At 53.6% G+C, this 17,625-nt stretch overlaps 7 protein-coding genes across 7 annotated transcripts; 3 read left to right on the forward strand and 4 right to left on the reverse strand.

Annotated features, from left to right (window-relative positions):
• Positions 1 to 1,685: 1,685 nt before the first annotated feature.
• LY79DRAFT_538568 (radical SAM superfamily protein) lies at positions 1,686 to 3,105 on the forward strand. The gene is made up of 2 exons (XM_060556754.1): positions 1,686 to 2,040; positions 2,123 to 3,105. The coding sequence occupies exons 1-2, from the start codon at positions 1,740 to 1,742 to the stop codon at positions 2,911 to 2,913; spliced, it is 1,092 nt and encodes a 363-aa protein (XP_060418939.1). The 5' UTR covers positions 1,686 to 1,739; the 3' UTR covers positions 2,914 to 3,105.
• A 374-nt stretch (positions 3,106 to 3,479) lies between these two features.
• LY79DRAFT_700161 (uncharacterized protein) lies at positions 3,480 to 4,154 on the forward strand (the record flags this gene model as incomplete). The annotated part of the gene is made up of 1 exon (XM_060564904.1): positions 3,480 to 4,154. The coding sequence occupies exon 1, from the start codon at positions 3,636 to 3,638 to the stop codon at positions 4,152 to 4,154; it is 519 nt and encodes a 172-aa protein (XP_060418940.1). The 5' UTR covers positions 3,480 to 3,635.
• A 709-nt stretch (positions 4,155 to 4,863) lies between these two features.
• LY79DRAFT_506520 (uncharacterized protein) lies at positions 4,864 to 5,733 on the reverse strand (the record flags this gene model as incomplete). Its single annotated transcript, XM_060553730.1, has 2 exons — positions 4,864 to 5,451; positions 5,509 to 5,733. 2 exons carry the CDS (start codon positions 5,731 to 5,733, stop codon positions 4,864 to 4,866), a joined length of 813 nt encoding a protein of 270 aa, XP_060418941.1.
• Positions 5,734 to 6,604: 871 nt separating this feature from the next.
• LY79DRAFT_586850 (initiation factor 2 subunit family protein) lies at positions 6,605 to 7,710 on the forward strand (the record flags this gene model as incomplete). The annotated part of the gene is made up of 3 exons (XM_060560696.1): positions 6,605 to 6,639; positions 6,694 to 7,546; positions 7,609 to 7,710. The coding sequence occupies 3 exons, from the start codon at positions 6,605 to 6,607 to the stop codon at positions 7,708 to 7,710; spliced, it is 990 nt and encodes a 329-aa protein (XP_060418942.1).
• A 1,286-nt stretch (positions 7,711 to 8,996) lies between these two features.
• LY79DRAFT_283884 (C-type lectin protein) lies at positions 8,997 to 12,795 on the reverse strand. Its single transcript, XM_060552141.1, has 13 exons — positions 12,447 to 12,795; positions 12,255 to 12,373; positions 11,958 to 12,196; positions 11,771 to 11,885; positions 11,701 to 11,714; positions 11,620 to 11,641; positions 11,282 to 11,568; positions 10,307 to 11,000; positions 10,183 to 10,258; positions 9,687 to 10,132; positions 9,378 to 9,634; positions 9,239 to 9,320; positions 8,997 to 9,177 (listed from the first exon to the last, which is right to left on the reverse strand). Exons 1-13 carry the CDS (start codon positions 12,681 to 12,683, stop codon positions 9,108 to 9,110), a joined length of 2,658 nt encoding a protein of 885 aa, XP_060418943.1. The 5' UTR covers positions 12,684 to 12,795; the 3' UTR covers positions 8,997 to 9,107.
• A 446-nt stretch (positions 12,796 to 13,241) lies between these two features.
• On the reverse strand, positions 13,242 to 13,688 carry LY79DRAFT_538579 (uncharacterized protein). Its single transcript, XM_060556755.1, has one exon. It carries the CDS (start codon positions 13,484 to 13,486, stop codon positions 13,310 to 13,312), a length of 177 nt encoding a protein of 58 aa, XP_060418944.1. The 5' UTR covers positions 13,487 to 13,688; the 3' UTR covers positions 13,242 to 13,309.
• A 2,119-nt stretch (positions 13,689 to 15,807) lies between these two features.
• Positions 15,808 to 17,336, reverse strand: LY79DRAFT_666022 (serine carboxypeptidase S28; the record flags this gene model as incomplete). Its single annotated transcript, XM_060563152.1, has 2 exons — positions 15,808 to 16,979; positions 17,042 to 17,336. 2 exons carry the CDS (start codon positions 17,334 to 17,336, stop codon positions 15,808 to 15,810), a joined length of 1,467 nt encoding a protein of 488 aa, XP_060418945.1.
• Between the last annotated feature and the right edge of the window lie 289 nt (positions 17,337 to 17,625).

Raw genomic sequence — 17,625 nt, forward strand, 5'->3', positions numbered from 1 at the left:
CATTTCTGCTATTGTTCGAGAGAAATAGCTGGTCTCTCTCTCGCTCTCTTGCTCTCTCAAAAGGACAAAACCTACATGAATAAAAAAAAAAAAACTGTTGGATTCACCAAGGGTATGGTGATACGGTTAATCGTACGTATCGGTGGCAATTGACGGATATTAGGGGTAACTGTTGATCTCTATTATGCGTAAAGAAAAGAGGGATAACTCTCGTGGGTTGGTTGGTTCCGCAAATGCTCGGTGGATCCTTGGCCCAGTTAACCGAGGATTCACCGGCAATGAGTCATCGGAGTTGATCCGATGACTCCGATAGTTATCCGCGATGGTCAACATCGCAACAAAAACGCCTTTTAAAAATATGCGAATGGTGTGAGATCATGCTAGATGAGTGCCGGCGTTAAATTCTGTCGCCCTTGAAGACGTCGCCAATACTTTCTATCAAGTCCATAGCAGCCTGCTTGGCATCCAAGTGCCTTGCTTGTCGTTGGAATCACTCCTCTCCATGACATCAGGATTTAAGCTCGATGGTTCACGAGCTAGAGAACCATGTCCAACATTGAAACGAATATCTACTATGATGAAAGGCCACTTAGTTAGCTAGCTGTCCAGAGGCTTGGAAACCGGAGGACAAAATCGCTGGTTCCGAACGTTGGTACGACTAGAATGACCCCGAAGAATTGAATACTACTGAGGTCCAATATTCCTCATGAGATTCAAGGAAAACCTAAAAAGGGCTGTCTGAGTGCTTCAATGCAGAAAGCAAACATTATTTCTCCTTCCGACGAAACATCTTATCCAAAAACGACGGTAACATGATGCTCTATGGAAGGAACTGGTAGTAAACGCAAATCAACCTTGTAGCCACAGGAATTCAGCATATCTGATTCGGAGTGAGCGAGGAGTGGAGGCGGAGCATGAGCGGCAGAGACGAGGTGGATTAATGAATGTCATTTAGGTGCGGGTATGCCCCTGCGACCTGGTGGGGGATAGATATGATGAGAAAGGCTATAAAGTGGCTTTCTCTCTCTCTCTTTTTTTTTTTTTTTTTTTTTTTTTTGCACTGGGTGCACCGAGACTTTGAAACTCGCGAAGCGTATTCCGTAGGAACTTCATTAACTTCATCCTAAACTCAACCCATGCTCATTCCAACGGGCAGGTAAGATGCTAGCCGTCGCTCATTCTATGAGTTCTACTTGAGAATCATATTTCGAGCTTTCAGCGTCCAACCTATCTTTTACGGAACGAGATGAGTTTTAGGAGTGTGTCTGTATGGCCTTGGGAGCAATCGCAGGGAGACCTCCATCATGACACCATGCCGCAGAGTTTCCTCTATCTTCCCAGTTCCGTGGTCCTAGACGCAGTTGTCCAGCCTAACACGAGAGGAATGTCGATAGCTCTCATGGAACATAGGCATTTCTTTGTCGTTATTCTTGGCAAGTGTCACCTTGTGATGTGGCATGCTTCTAGCAGTTCCGTAAAGCAAACAATGTCTAGGACACGATCTACCTACCGAAATAGGATAGCCGCCTAGGGACCTGTGGAGTCAGACGGAAGGGAAGAAAGGCAAAGCACTGTCGTGGCTGGAATAGGCAAGGAGGTTCCGAGACCCACTCTGACCTCCTTAGCCAATGGGACGGCACTTAAGTAATCCGACCTCTCCTCCTTCAATCGTTCACCCTGTGTGACGCAAGAGCCGTTTCCATCAATTTCATCTTGGTTTGCAATGATCAAGCTGCACAATGAACAAATTGGGAAGAATCTTGGGAAGACAAAATGAGCCTCTCTGTCGTGTACGGGTCATGGCAGGCTTCCGCCGCTCCCTTCACCTCGCGCCCCCTTTCCTCCTTGAAGATTATACGCCCCGGTACATGACATTGTCCTCTATTGATGAATCCAAGAAGCGATCTAAGGCTTACGCCCATCTTTCCAACTGCAATCTTTGCCCTAGGCTATGTGGCGTGAACCGCTTCGATAAGACTGGGATGTGTCTGATTGGCGACAACACAAAGGTCAACGTGATTGCGCCTCATTTTGGTGAAGGTCAGGCGCGTCCACCACCGTTGTGTCAAACATCTTCCCTCTCAAGTTTATGCAAGGGTAGAAACACTGACTACCGTTGCAGAACCATGCATACAGGGCCACAATGGCAGCGGCGCCGTATTCTTCTCGGGTTGCAACCTCCGTTGTGTCTTCTGCCAAAACCATGACATCGCCCACCAACGTAACGGCCAGGATCTGACGCCCGAGGAGTTGGGCGAATGGTACATCAAGCTGCAGCAAGTTGGCCGCGTCCATAACATCAACCTGATCACCCCGGAGCACGTGGTTCCCCAGGTTGTGCTTAGTATTCTTCACGCGAAGGAACTGGGTCTCAAGGTTCCAATCATCTACAATACCTCCAGTTTTGATTCGTTGGCTTCTTTGGAACTACTGGATGGCTTGGTCGACATCTACCTCCCCGATTTCAAGGTCTGGGAGGCGGCCACATCCAAGCGCTTACTGAAGGCGGACGACTATGCAGCCACAGCACGCGAGAGCATTAAAGCGATGCAAAGACAAGTCGGAGATTTATGCTTTACCGGAGACGGCATAGCCAAAAAAGGTCTCCTAGTACGACATCTGGTGATGCCGGGAAAAGAAGCAGAAGGGCGGCGGATCATGCAGTTCCTGGCCGAGGAAGTCTCCAAGGACTGCTTCGTCAACATCATGGAGCAGTATCGCCCGGATGCTCACGTTGGCAAGGCCAGGAAACGCACAAAGGACGGCACCGAACATCATGATAATGAGGTGCGGTACAACGAGATCAACCGAGCTGTGTCAGGTGACGAGGTTTTGTCGGTGCGCAGGGCCGCAGAGGCAGTTGGTCTATGGCGCTTTTGCGACCCTCCCCGACACGACGGCTTCAATATTTGAGGGCGTGGCCCTTGCATCGCCTTCAAGACTTCGCCGTGTGCCCCTGTACCTGTGACGAGAGTGGCTTGCCAAATTAATGGAACGATCTTGAAAGGCTAGGCCATCTGTAAATGCACCGGACTTCTGCGCCACTTAGGCAGGGGGTTGTTCGGACACAACCAAAGTGTTCAACGATTCTAGGTACGAGAAGGATTGATAGTCGTACCACTAGGTTTTTCAACCTTGTTATCATGTTCTACTATCGCACCTTCCCTCGGACTGCTGTCTAAATCCACCAATGCGTTTCAGCGGGGCTTTGCAGCTGGCTGGCTATACCAGTCTATCATAACCAACACATGGGCTTTGATGCTGCCGATGCCTCGCTTGCCGGTTCCTTTCAGTAGGAATCCTAGTATTGTCGTCGAGGCACCGATCATATCCGAACTCTGACTGTCATGCTGGCTTCTTTGCTTCCTGCAGGACGTAATTATCTTTTTCTCCGACATACCATGGTAAACTCGGACAAAACTTGGTCCTGCCAAGTCAGGTGTAAGTACATAAACATCTGATAGGCGTCTTAACGCATTCGAGCCTGGTAGAGTGGAAACAAAGAGATGAGCTCTGAGGATACGCTGTTGTGACATGTTCTGAGGACTGAGAAGCTTTAATTAAATTCAAACAGATAAAGATATAGTGGCCAACTTTTCCGACAACGGTCTCTGCATTTCCTCTCACTCTTCACCATGGATCGCTATGTTGAAGCCCCGGCTTTCGTTCCTTCGATAGTCAATACGCTCGATACGGTGGTCACCTTTTCCAATGATTCGTCACGAAACCAGCCACCGTTCGAACCTCGTCGCCAAGGATCAGACGTTCTCTACCCTGAAGCACTGCCATCGCCTCTTCGGCCCTCGTTGAGAATAGGGCGTATGAGTCCAAGGGGCGGTATGGACGCCGACATGAAGCAAAAGTATGGGTGGCCGGCATTCACATTGCCAAACTCCTTGGAGCAGCTCTACACCGAGAAAGCATATCTGACGGTGTCACTTGAGAACCAAAGCGACCGAGAAGCGGGTCTTATGAGGAAGTTATCTATGCTTCGGGAGATGTTTGATCACAGGCTGTCTTCCGACGAGCGGCGTAAGTCGAGGAAGAGGGCCGCTTTGCTGAGGAGCAGAATCACGGAGGTCGCGGGACAAAAGAAGACGATTCTTCTAAGACTCTGTGATATTTACGTGGAGCTCCAGAGCCGTGAAGCGTAGATGCAGATCCAGAGCGAACTCTACGAGCGACGGTGCTCCTGCTGGTGGCCCACGGAAGTCACGACGCCTTCCAATGTAACGTCCATGATCCCGACACCCTTGGACGCTGCCTCCCCCGCGTTCTTCCCGACGAGCTACCATCAGGCCGTACCATCACAGTCCGAGTCCAAAATGCACGCTCCGCCAGATGGGGTGCAGGTTGATTTTTGGCCAGACGGCAGCGATGTTTTCGACATTCGCGCAGACGAACTGGGAAACCATGGCTTGCGGTTTGAGTACGAAGATCAGGCATTGGCCCGTATTGTAGATGAAGAGCGAAATCGATCTCCCAGCAGGGACGACAGTCTCCGAAGTCTCAACAGAAGAATGAGTCTTCCCGTGTTGAAATGTCTTTGGCCCGGGTCTGAGGAGTCTCGTGGGCTGCAGTAGCACGCCAGTGGACTCCTCTGGTTCCAATAGGACGATGGGGGGTATTACGGAGACGACATTAGACGCGTATGACCCGTCGCTCTTTTGGTCTTTTATTACATGTGCAATTGGTAGGCTCGCGTAGGGCAATCGCAGCAAACGGTGTAGGGAATCTTTTACTATTAGTCATGGAATAAATCATGGAATAAATGACCGTTGAACTCCTTGCATTGCTCCCTGAGTTGAGTGACGGGAACCATCCTCCCGCCGCATCCGCAAGTCCTCTGCTCGCGAGGGGACCCTACGCGAACTCGCCGAACTGACCATCGTCAAACCCCAGGTCCTGCGCCGATCTCCTCTTCTCCCGCTTCTGCTCGCGAACATTGGAGGCAGTCGGCGGCGGCGGCAGGAAGCTGTTGCCACCCTTGGGCGCGCTCGGGGGCGGCGGCAGCGAGAAGGCCTGTAGGCCCGCGCCCGACGCTGCCGCGGTGCCGTTGGCGTTGGTCTCGGGCCTCGACCGGCGGCCAATCTTGGAGCCGCCAAAGTTGATGGTGATAGTCTCGCCCTCCTTCAGGCTGTAGTCCTTGTTCTTCTCCTCCTCGGCGCGCTTGCTGTTCTCAGCCGCCTGTTTGGCGTGGCTCGCGTCCAGCAGGCCCAAGCTCTTCTGCGCCTCCTGCAGCGCGACGCCAAAGTCAAAGGCCTCGCTGCGCTCCTCGAAGCCGACGCCCAGCACAGCCTTACGGCCCTGACCGTCCATGACACGCACGGCAAAGAAGCGCGACGAGTCGAGGACGGGCTCGACGACGGAGATGGAGGTGTAGGGGGCGGCGGCGAAGAGCTGACCGTTGGAGGGGTCCTCGAGAACGATGTCGACCTTGATATGGTTCTCCTTGTTCGTGATGCCGGCGGGGGCGCCCGGTGCGACGGGAATCACTGCACTGCCGACGCCGACGGGGGTCGGTGTGGCGGCGGCGGCGGTCTCCCAGGCGGTCTCGAGGACGCGGAGGCGGGCGGTGAAGATTTGGCGTTCGGTCCAGCCGGCGGCGGTGTAGCCCTTGTTCGAGGTCATGGGCGGGATGTTGTAGACATGGGCTCCCGAGGCGATGAAGAGGATGCGCTGGATCGCATCGGCGGGGAGGGGAGCGCCGGTTGCAGGGTCGATTTGCTCCATTGTGAATGTGGTTTGTGATGTTTCTCGTTTTTGCGGTTTCAGGTTGGTACGGGAGGGGGTAATGGAGAGCTTCGACAATGTTGTCGATTGTGTAAAGGTAGAGGAATCTTCATGACGAACGGAGGAATTGAGTGAATTGCTTGCTTTCTGGTCAGGGGCGGGGCATGAAGGCTTACAAGGAGGGAGCTTTATTAGCTGGGTGTCAGTGTTTCGGGAGTGGAGGGGGCCGTCGGTAGTGGGATGCCTGGATAATGATACAGGGCGATACGAGTGAATGAGACCGCTATTTCGTGGAGGGGGCAAGGTAAGGGACAGACAGATAGACCGATACTTGGCTAACAGGGCAAGGTGGCATGTTTTGATATGTAGCCCCATATCTGGGATGGTTTCTTCCACCCTGATTAGATTAGCAAGACTACCCCGCCAAATCAGAGCGATCAATGCTAATGCCCGGCAGGCTCCATCCGGTGGTGGGTGGTAGTTAGTTAGTGTGGGAATTGAGTCACAGGCGCCTCCCAAAATTTCCTGGAGCTTCAACACCAGACGTTCCCCTCCATCGCGACAGCCAACGTCCTGATCGCATCTTCGGTCTCGAGACCCAGAACTCGTTCCGACGCTTCTCATCTGCCGAATTCTGGCATATTTTCAGCAAGATTTATTCAAGACCAACATAGAAGGTGCAACGATACAAAGGGGCTTGCCTGTCTTTAGAACCCTGACTTTCGTCCCTCCCACACATAGCCATGGCTACCGGTGACCTCACGCGTACGCTGCTCCACCATTCCACATCATAGTCGATATGTACGCGAATGCGGACTGACAGCATGGCTCTACAGCAACAGGCGACAGTCAAAAGCCTCAGGCTTCCGACATGCCCATCCGCAACAAGACGACCGGTGACTTCGAGTACACCACCCGCAACCCTGAACTATCACTCCAACTAACCTCGTCTCTGTTCAGCATCGTCTCAACATATCACTCCCTCCTCCAGGATCCCGACCTGACGAAACCCGTCGCCGCTATTGAGGCCCTCATATCCCTCCTCAACGCCTCGGGTACCACGACCGTATACGAAACCCTCGATCTCGTCAAGCGCGCCTCAAACACCCTCCACGCCTCCGTCAACAATCCCGTACCCCTCCAGGCCGGCACCGACCTGTTCCTGCAGTACCTCGTCTCCTCGCTTAAGCAGCAGGAGGGCCAATCCGCCGCCACGAGCCCGCACCAGTCTTTCGACGCCGTTCGCACCCACCTCCTCCGCAACGGCCGCCTCTTCGCCTCCCGCGCCATCGCCGCACGCGACCGCATCGCCGACGCCGGTTGGCGCTTTGTGCGGGACGGCAAGGTCGTCCTGACTCACGGTGCCTCCCGCGCCGTCTCTACTCTCCTGTTCCGCGCGGCCGACCAGTTCGGCGACGGCGGCGTTCGTTTCAAGGTTGTCTACGTCCGCGACGAGCACCGCCCGGCCGAGTCGGATCGCGTAGTACGGGAGCTCCGCGAGAAGGGCATTCCCGTTGCTGAGATCGCCGAGCCAGCCGTCGCGCACGTTCTGGGCCTGTTGCGTCAGGTCCACATGGTCATTGTCGGCGCCGAGGCAGTCACGCAAAACGGCGGCATCATCTCGCGCATGGGCACCTACCAGATCGCCAAGCTAGCGAAGCAGGCCGGACTGCCCTTCTACGTCGCCGCCGAGTCGCACAAGTTCGTGCGCAAGGTCCCTCTTGACCAGCGGGATCTCGGGTTCAAGCAGCACGTGTTGGACTTCCGGACAGACGGTGCGAGTGTACAGCCCGAGGATGCCGTAGATTACACTGTAAGTCTTGCGCGAGTGGTAATTATGTGCATGTATGCATGGGCTAATAGAGTGTCCGATAGCCCCCCGACTTTGTCTCCAACCTCGTGACAGAGAACGGCGTCAAACTACCCAGCTACGTGTTCGAGCAGCTCCTCGACATCTACGGTAGTCTGAACGGCTGAACCAATTGAATGACAATATCGCGATCGACTTGGAAGGTCACAAGATCCAAGTCTTGCAGACGTGGATTTATTGAAGCAGGGGGATTGAAAGCAACTGGGTTCGTCCAAAGGCCTTTCAGTGGATGTGACGAAATCCCGGCTCGGAGCGAACCTGGCCGTACTGCGGTGCGGGGACGTAAAACCAGCTTTTTTCCCCCCCCTTTCGTGAACTGTGGGGCGGCCAACGTCTCCGGAGCCCAGACCCGGCAATCAGTGGGGCGTCACTCTTGGCCACGAACAGGGCGAGATTCAGACAGGCGGCAAGAGGTTGTATTGGTCGTAGACAAGGTACCAGTCAGGTATCCGTACTTGGAGACCAGTTCCAGTGGCATGTAGGTAGTGTAGGTGGTTTAGGTAGAGATGCCCTGGCAGTCGGCAAATGTCCCAATGATGCATTCGTTGGCGACGCTGCACAGTTGAATCCAGTACTGAGCAAATCACCTCTTCTCCTCTTAGCAGGGGCCTTACCGAGCGTAATGCGCAACGTAAATCATCCATCCGCCTCGTCCGTTCTTAGATGGGCTGGTGACGTCAAGACGTCGAAAAGACCGTGGGGGGTGTATCAGCGAGTTGTTGTCACTTTCTTCTTTTTCCCTCCCGCCCCTCCCTCCTCCTGGTGGAGTAATACATGCAATATTATGTACGAGCCTGCGCAGCAGGGCGGCTTACCGTACACGGCGGCAGGGGTATGTTCTCGTCATCATCATCATGTGTTACCGCACTCGTGCTGCAGGCACGGTTACACTGTCGTATATATTACATTGGGTACGATAATTAACTCGTACGCGGTTTCGCAGGGGAGGGAGCCAGCAGGTGGGGAAAGAGGGCCTCATTCGGGTGTGCGGAGAAGGTTTCCTGGTAGTTTACTGATGGTAACCCTTCTTAACACATCAGCAAGTGAAGCGTCAAAGTTGAGGCATTTTGGTCCCGGAGCGAGCATGAGTCTTGTTTGATGTATATGTATCCCCGACAGAAACCAGTGTTGCTGGCGGAAGGCAGCGACACATTACAGACCCTACCAGTTGTTGGACAGGGAAACGAGTGAAGGCTGGACACGATGGACCGGAAAATATAAAGCTTAATACACTACAACTATGATCGTAGACACCAAATCCTTGTTCCCCTTCAGAGCCCATCTTGACATGGAAACTAGGAAGAGCTTCCAACAACCTAAATCACATGCTTTTCTCTCAAAAACGCAACACTCGGCGAATGAAGTTGAGTCATCCCCGGGCCAGAACCAGCTGTTGAAGCACTAGTCACGGCGAAACGAAGCAGCTAGAAAGAGATTCAAATTCAATAGAAAGTACAGCAGTCGAGAGTCATAGCATGATTGGAGATGTGTATGCGCGATCGCTTTAGTTGATGTCCCTCACGAGTCTGGCTCCGCACCAGGCAAAGGGGTAATTGTGTTGGTACCAGTTGACACTAGTCTTCGTTAGCAGCCGTCACCCAAGCTATATTTGGCAAATGGCGAGAGTTGACTTACAACGATCGTCGTCCGGCGATGCGCGGGTGCGTCGCCCAGGATCCTCCGAGGACGATGTTATGTTTGCCGTCGAAGAAGTCAGCTGTAGACAAGTTAGCGAACAGGCAACAAGAAAACGATAGTTTTGAAAACACTATACATGTGTACTGAGGGTACAGAGGCATCGGCTCGAAGCCCTCATGCCGAGCGAGGGGCGAGCTGGTCCATTCCCAGACACCGCCAAGCTCACCTTGGCCCGCGAGACGGCCGCCGTTGGCCGTCACGGGGACGGGGTGCCAATGCTGGAATCCAACATTAGCGCCGTCGAGGTCGACGAAGAGCTCCGAACGAGCCTTCTCGGCCTCAAGAGAGCCAGTTTTCGGTGGCGTCTCCTCGACTCCATCATTTGATAGGTGCCTACATCGCGTCAATAGATGCCAGCTGCGTGTTCGGCTAGTGCGATACTTACCCATTGACTGCTGGAACCGTTCTTCCAAGCGTGCGTTCAGCCTCCATCCTCTTCGAGTTGTGAACGTAGTTGTAAATGCTCCGGGCCTCTTCAAATGTCGGAATTCGACCGCCCATCCACGCAGCACAGCCAGAGAGCTCATCGTACGAGGCGAAGATGGGCCAGTCTAGTGCGAACTTCAGCGGCACCAGTCCGTGAACGGTGCGAACAGAAATGCCGTCGAGGAAGTATCCAGGAAGGGCAGTCTGTTTGTTTTGATGACCATTCGTATATCCATTGCTGGCACCGTTTGTATGTCCATTGACGTGGCTATTGGTGTGTCCATCTGTGTATCCGTTGGTCAAAAACACCTGGCCATTGGCGTCAACATCCTCGGTGTTGGATTCTGTAGGAGCCCACGAGGCAGGCACCTTCTTGATGTGGTTCTCAAACATGTATTGTGCATACTGTTCTGGTAAGCTCCCGACTTTGCTCGTTAGGCGGAATTAGTGCTTACCTCCTCGTTGGTGATGGGCCGACCCTTGGCTTGGAATGCATGAACCTCCACCTTTCTCGATGGCCTCTCATTATCCCTGGACCCTTGTTAGTATATCTTCGCGACCAAGGGTAGATGCACCAACCATCCAAAGTACCCGTTGATACCGGCGTTGAGATCGGGCTCGTCCATTCCCAGAGCAATGGACTGAGCGGGCACATCGTGCCATTCGTTAGGTACTCGCGCCTGACGGGCTTTGTCAGCCAGACGCCGGAAATCCGGTTGATGGACATCAGGCGGCGGGATAGTCTTGTTGCTCTGGAGCATCATGTAGAGCAACGTCTCAATGTGCATAACCTCATGCTCAAAGCCCACCCAGATACCTTGAGCGACGGCTCTGGGGATTTCGTGGACTCCGTTCCTGTACTGGTCCTGCAGCCTCGAGCGTACACGCTTCTGGTACTCGAGAATCTGTTCCACAGGAGGCCACTCGTCAGGAATCTCCGAGTGAGAGTGGCATTTCTCGGGGTTGTCGACGTCGGGATCGATGCCTCTCTCGAACATGGGCTGGAAGCCTGCCGGCTCGGTTGGGGGTGTCTTGGTTGTCTTGGTCAGTTGGATATCTAGGAAGCCCGGGATGTGGCCAAGATAGAAGATGCAAGCATTGCGGAGCTTGATTGGCTTGTCCAGCAATTCTTCTTTAGGGAGCATCTTCTGCGTGACAGCATCCCATGCCGTCCACAGCGCCGACCAATCGTCCAAAGTCGGACACGGCGACGAGGCATACAGGTCGGGGAGGAGGCTGAAAGGCATCCTTCTCTTCGCGATCAGGTGAAGTCCTGTATCAACGTTAGCTTTTTTAGGCCAGTGTATGTGGGAGGAGGCGTTGGTGATGATAGTAGTTTCCAGAGACAGAGGATTCATAAGCCGGCTGTGCGATGTCATCGGGGCAAGTCACCGCGTCTGTTATCTTACGTCTCGGACAATGTACTTCAACTTTTGGGGTAAGTGGCTCCACGTCGGCAGCCAAACGTGGGGGAAGCTTATGGGGTGCAGAACGTGTCGCGAAAGGGGTGGCCATTCTCGGCTCTAGTTTCCCGAAGTGAAATCGTCCACTTACCGTGCTCGTTGCCCTTGGCCCAGCAGTTTGTCTCGACAAGGCCAGCCATGTTCCACAGGTTTTCGGCTCCCAGTTGAGAATATTTCAGGCTCTGCTCCACTTGGATGCGTTCGTGCTGCTTCACCAGAGCGCCCATAACGTATGTATCTCGAACAGGCGAGTAGAACGCCTGATGACGCCCACCCTCCTCGTCGTACACGTACTCGCCGATAACCTCCCAGTCGCTAAGGTTGAACGCCTGCTCGCCAAGAATCTCATTGGCATTGGCGAGGCCGTTCAGAATAAAACTGTCTGGATGTTAACTGAATGAACTGGAGCTACAAAACAGCAGTTCTTACGCATGGGTCACTCCTTTCTTGTCTGTTATTATGCAAGTTAGCTAAACCGAACCATCTAGCTTCATGAGTTAGACAAAGTACCGTTGTAAGCATGGCTAAAGACAAAGTTAGCCCGGGCCACTACTACAGGGTGTGATAGATGAACACTTACTAGACCTTGGATGGGTCGCAGCAACCATCCAGCCCAATCAGCAATTTGTCCGATGGCGTGAGGACATCGCTGAAGTATTTGAGGAAGCCGGCTGCATCGTCGCGCTCGAAGTTTCCTAGACAAGGCGTCAGGAATCTATTTTTTTTTTTTTTTCGTGAAAAAAGCCCTCGCTGAAAATATCACAAACCGATGCTAGATCCCAAGCTCAAAATACACTTGGTGCGAGCTAGATTGACGGGCTTTTTCAGCCATTCTCGGCCATCGTCGTAGGTACCAAGCAGTCCGTGGCATCTGACGTGACGAAACTTGGGCACTTGGGCCAGTGTGCGCTCCAGTTCCTCTCTGGAAAGATCAAGTGCGTAATAGTCGACGTTCTTGCCGGCATTTTCGAAGGCTTGCAGTAACAAACAGACTTTGCGAAGGTTGCTTCGAAAAAGGTCAGAATCATCCCAGGCCAGTCCTCATTCAGCAGGGATTCACAAACCCACTCCCCAATTCAATGACCATGGAATCCGGTGAAATATTCTGCGCAATCTCGTTCGAATATTTCTCGAGAACCTCGATCTCGTTGTTGGTCAGGTAGTATTCGTCCAGATAAGTGATCTGAACAAGGGTGTGAGCACATGCGGATCACGCAAGATGCGGCTGAGTTGATGAGATTTCTGGAAGCACCCACCTCTTCGAACAACTGCAGGCCCCGTTCGTTGTAAAGAAGTAGGGTAGGCAGCTTCCGGGGTCCGTTTGTGGGGTTCCACATGGAAATGATGTCGTCCTTCAAGTTTGTTTCAACCGCAACACGCTGAATGTCGATGATGTCGAGGCCGTTGTAAGCGGGTGGCTGCGCTGCCTGTTGCTTGGCTGCCTTGGGGACATCGTAAGGGGGGCTATCCTGAGAGACAGCAATAGAACCCATTGTGCAAGTTGTTTGGGATTCGTTAACGGTAAAACGCTTGGGGTCCGTATACCGATCGGGTACAAGAGTGCGGAACAAAGGTCCAAGTTATATGGAGAATACTTGAAGTAACATGTGCAAAACAACCTGTGCCCGGGGCGACAAGAACGGACGGGTACTTACAGCTTATAGCCACCACGACAAAGTTACCCGGGTTTCCCAGGCCGGCGGAGAAGCCGGCAAGCATGCCGCGATACACGTTGGCGCCGCAATACCAGCAATAGGGCAGGCCAGGGACTTACCATGTGGATTGTCAGACGTACAATTGGTGACACGGCGGGCCATAGTTTGCCGCTGTTGTCTACATGTACAGTGCAGCGACTTGATGGAGCTGAGATGCACGTTGGGGATGATGGTAGACAGAGGGTACGTGTACAAGAAGGATACCGGCGTCTGTGGTCAGCTCAGGTGGTGCGGCCACTATTTGTCAGCTGACGCTGAAAGTACACTACAGGTAGCCCGGATCTGTGGTCCTTGTACCAGTCTGTCCATTCCTTTTGTCACAACGTGCAGACAGAAGAGGAGTGTGGCAGCTCCATCCTTGACGCAGAGTGGGAGAGGTTTGCGTCGGAGCAAATCAGCGGACGTCATCTGAGGCGTATCCCACGCCCCACTGGAAGGGGGGGGGGCACGCTAATATTGTTGGAGCTTGACGCGGATTGCCGAGTTCGACCTGGCTGTTGTTCCTGGAATGTTGGAAGCGGCCGTTTAATGTGTTGGGTAGAATACATTTGTTTCGTTGGCTGATCAAAGATTGATTCCATGGACTGATTAAAAATCAGTCGAAAAATGCGGGGTCACTGCAAGCCGTGGGAGTAAGAGTAACAAGGGGGGAAGGTTGGAAGATGTATTTGGTTGTGTAAACATCTCCGAATCCTGTCGAGATGAAGAGGTACCCATTATGTCGAGAACTCAATCGAGGCGAGAATGTAGAACTCTCCCTGCTATGAGGAGCAAAAGGACGCAAGACTGAAAGGCCAGCATGCATGTCGTGTCCTCCCCTGTCTTGAGGCTGTTTGGAATCACTGTTTCCTATCCCGAAGATCCAGGAGCAAGTTGCCTACTGGTTAGGGCTTCCGGATTGGTGTAATGGCTGCCACCCCGGCTCTTCTTGGCTGCAGACCTTCCTGGGGCTTGCGGGGATACCAGGCAACAGGGAGGGGGGTAAGAAGTTCCCGACATTTCCACGACGACGCGCCTGTATGAACCTCAGCCCACCCTGATGACCGATCCTTCCGACACACGACGGGTCATGGTGCGCGTGAGTGAGAGTATGTCGACGTCATCTCCACTTCTGCCGGGACATCAGAGCAAAAGCGGTTTTACCTTCGGCTCTCGATGATGAGTTCGAGGGCGGGGTAGGCCAGGCACCGATCCAATTGAGTTACCACAATCCGACGCAAAGTGCGGATTATGGCAATGCCATGCTGCAAGGTCGAAGCCAATGCGTCGAGAATGGGCAGGTCGACCAGCAAAAAGCGCGATTTATGCATGGCACGGCACCCATAGCCTACTGGGATGCGGAGAATTATTTGCGTCGGCCATGGTACTGCTACGGCTGCTAATGCTGCCGTGCGGCGAGCCAATTTTGTTCACCGGGCCTTGTAGACTTCTACGTCGAAACAGCCCACGGAGGATCTGATGTGTGTCCGTCCACCCATGGTTTCCGACGAATGCAGGCTGTTGCCAAGTTCTTGAATGGCAGCGTGATGCTCGATTCTTCCTGAGCTCGTTTTTGCGGGGGGGGGAGCCTGGTCTTGTGCGATTCGGAGGCCGACGTAGCCGGTCCGACAATTGGCTACTGGCGTGCCTCGGCATGGCTCGTGGTCTCCAATGTGGTGGGGTTCGTCGGGGACGGTGAAGCTCGGTCAGGGCAAGGTGAGTAGGTTGGCAAGTATCGACAGCAATCTTCGGGTGACAGCCAGATTAACGCTGCTCGGCAATCTAACGCTGGGGCGGACTGGTTCTATCACTTGTTCCTTGCATAAGGCCACATACGGGTAAGTTCCCGTGACACTAGGGGTGCTTCCGTCCTCAGAGTGTGATCTTGTCAAGTTGATAAGCTTATCAGTCGCCGTCTGGGACGATCATTCTGCCCGGTTCGACAACAGCTGGGGTGGTTCAAAGCGGGCGCTGGGGCCAATCGAGCGCTCATGCTTGTCGGGATCGAGGAGGCCGACCGTAGATAAGAAGTCGTCCGCGTCCGCCAACAGCCGTGATCGGGAATCTCGTTGTTGTTGCGTTCATCGGCTACCGTTACCGCTCTTGTTCCTCGCTGTCCCGGCGCGGCGTACTCGTCACAGAAAGTTTACAGCTACTGTTGATTATGAAGCCATTATTGAAATGGCCTACCCTATCGAAATTGGTGACAAGCGGCAAGTTGCAAAATTTGACAGTTTCGGTCGTTTTGCATCCGGGTCGAAGAGAGGCATTTGGAGACGGGAAAGTGCACTGTCAAACCTAGAAGCTGCCAGATCTCTTGGGGGCCTCCAAGAAGGAAAGAACCGAATGCACGATCGTTCGATTTTGTTCGGGGGTGCCTGCCCGAGAGAGCCTCGCCATTTGTAGAATCCGACGAGGGGAAGAAGAAGGTAGGTATGGGCAGGTACGGTACTTATTGTAGGCAACCGCCGTTGTTTTCGCACCTGCTCGGCGGGCAATACCTAATACCCACGCCTCACTTGCATGAACTACGACTGAAACCATTCAGACCACTCTTGAGTTTCGAAGATGCCTTTCTCTCCGAATAACATCAATCATTATGAAATCTGTAATGGTGCGGGTTCGTATCCTTTTCAACAAAACAGGCGTTGGTGTCTTTCCAACCACTGATTTTACGCCCACCCAGCTTCGAAACAACATGAAAGATAAGTCCAATATCAACCAGGAATTACAGACGGATGGTATGTTCTGTTATCTGGGCCTTATGCTGTCTCATCTCACATGTACAGGTATCATCTTGAGAATGCACCACGTCGTGCCGTCCCAGATCGCAATGCAACCACAGTAACCAAGCCCCAGCCTTGACGCCGCGCGATGCATATGTATCAATCAAACTGCTTGCTTTGTGCCCGTATCAACCTGCTCATAGCGCCTCCTTCGGCTTCCATGCCTCGATCCACTTACCCATGATCTCCACCTCCTGCTGGACAACCTTGGCATTCAGCTTGCTGAGCCGGAAGTCCGGAACGTGAGTTGCCCCCTCCACCACCAGCCGGGGGGCCTTCTCGGTACTCTCAGATGGGCCGCCGGGACGGTAGTCCGAGCTCATGGTCGCCGACTTCCAAGGGTCGAACTCGCCGTCAATAAAGAGGACGTTCTCGTAGGAGGCGTTCCATCCCCCGGTCCACTCATTGAACATGGCCACTGTGATCCCCTTCGAGATGGCCGGCTTGTGGCCAGAGGTCTGCGGGAAGCGTAGGTCGCACTGGCGCTTACGGTGTTCGAGATGCACGTACGACGACACAAGCCCGGTGCCGTTGGACGACGGTGGTCCCGTGTGCCACCAACCCAGGGGCTCGTTACAGAGCTGCCAGACCCAGCTGCGCGACCATTCTAGGTCATCGGGCGTGTTGTATTCGACTGCGTTGTTGTATAGGTTGCAAGACTCCTCCTCCCGACACTTCTCGTTGTACCTCTGATGCATCCACGACGTGTAGCCGGTCCACGCAGCCTCCAGGCCGACGCCGGACTCCTCGCGGCCCTCGATGATGTCGCCGTCGTTGGTGCTCGTCTCGATCCAGTCGCAGAACTCCAAAACCTTGTTCGGGTCGTAGGCCCACATGATGATGGGCTTTTGCAGGTACCACGCGAAGTCGGCATGGTCCCCGAGCGTGTCTAGGCCGAACTTCTGCTTCATGGCGTCGACCTCCTGTGCGGTGCCGTTTTCGAGCACGCGATCGACCTGCTGGATGACCAGCTTGATATCAGTCGAGCAGTTCTGCGGCAGGGCCTGCTCGATGGGAGTGAAGAATTGCCAAAAGTCTTCAATGGCCTGGACGACGGCGGAGCTGGCATGGTAGGCGGCAAATGTACCAGGCGCGACCACCGATGTCCACGCAGCGAGCGCACCGGCGTAGCTGCCCCCAACCAATACCCAGGGTGATTTGTTCGCGTTGGCGCCCTTGTTCGTGTCGAATGGAAGATTAGCAGTCTGGGCGAAGTGAATGTTGTCGTAGATGGCCTGCGGCACATCCAGGTACTGCAGCGTGTCCGCTGTCGAAGTCTTGAAAGGCCAGGATTCGCCATAGTATCGGTCTATCAAGATCAGTTTTGAGATAACTCTTCAAGACAGGTCGTTGTTGCCGGGGTTGGCTCACGTTCGATCAGGATAATTGCGCCCTTGTGCGTCTCGGCATAGAGACTCGCCAGCGTCCCGTTCTCCAGATAACCTGTCAACCTGCCGGCGTTTGTCTCGCCTCCGTTCACCATGAAGACAGGGAAACCCGGGCCTCCCCAGTGCTCCGCATTCCACCAGTACCGTTGCTTGAAAGTGCCTTTGGAAGTATTCGTGTGGTCGAGAAACTGGTCAAATGTGCCCTGGTTGACTTGGTCTCCAGAGTGAGCCCGGGGCTCAAGACCACCAAAGGTTAGGCCATCAAGTTCCCTGCGCATCTTGGGGGCGGAAGTCGTCCGCAAAGCTATCGCAGTGGCTGCGAGAGCCACCATATAGGTAAAGACGGACCCTTTCATTTGGGAGTGAAACACGACAAAGTGCTACAAAAGAAGGAGGAAGGACTTCCTTAAATCCTAAAAAAGACTGGGGATCTTGGGCCTAGAGATGTTCGACAATTACTGGTCAAAAAGCGATATGCAGAGAGGCGCGACGGTCCCGATCATATACTATCCAACATCTTGTTTCCTCTTCCCAACAACTGTACACTGGCCGTTTATCCACAAAAAA

The sequence above is a fragment of the Colletotrichum navitas genome (genome assembly GCF_030913465.1).
Source record: "Colletotrichum navitas strain CBS 125086 chromosome Unknown LY79scaffold_5, whole genome shotgun sequence".
In the NCBI taxonomy this organism is placed as follows: domain Eukaryota; kingdom Fungi; phylum Ascomycota; class Sordariomycetes; order Glomerellales; family Glomerellaceae; genus Colletotrichum; species Colletotrichum navitas.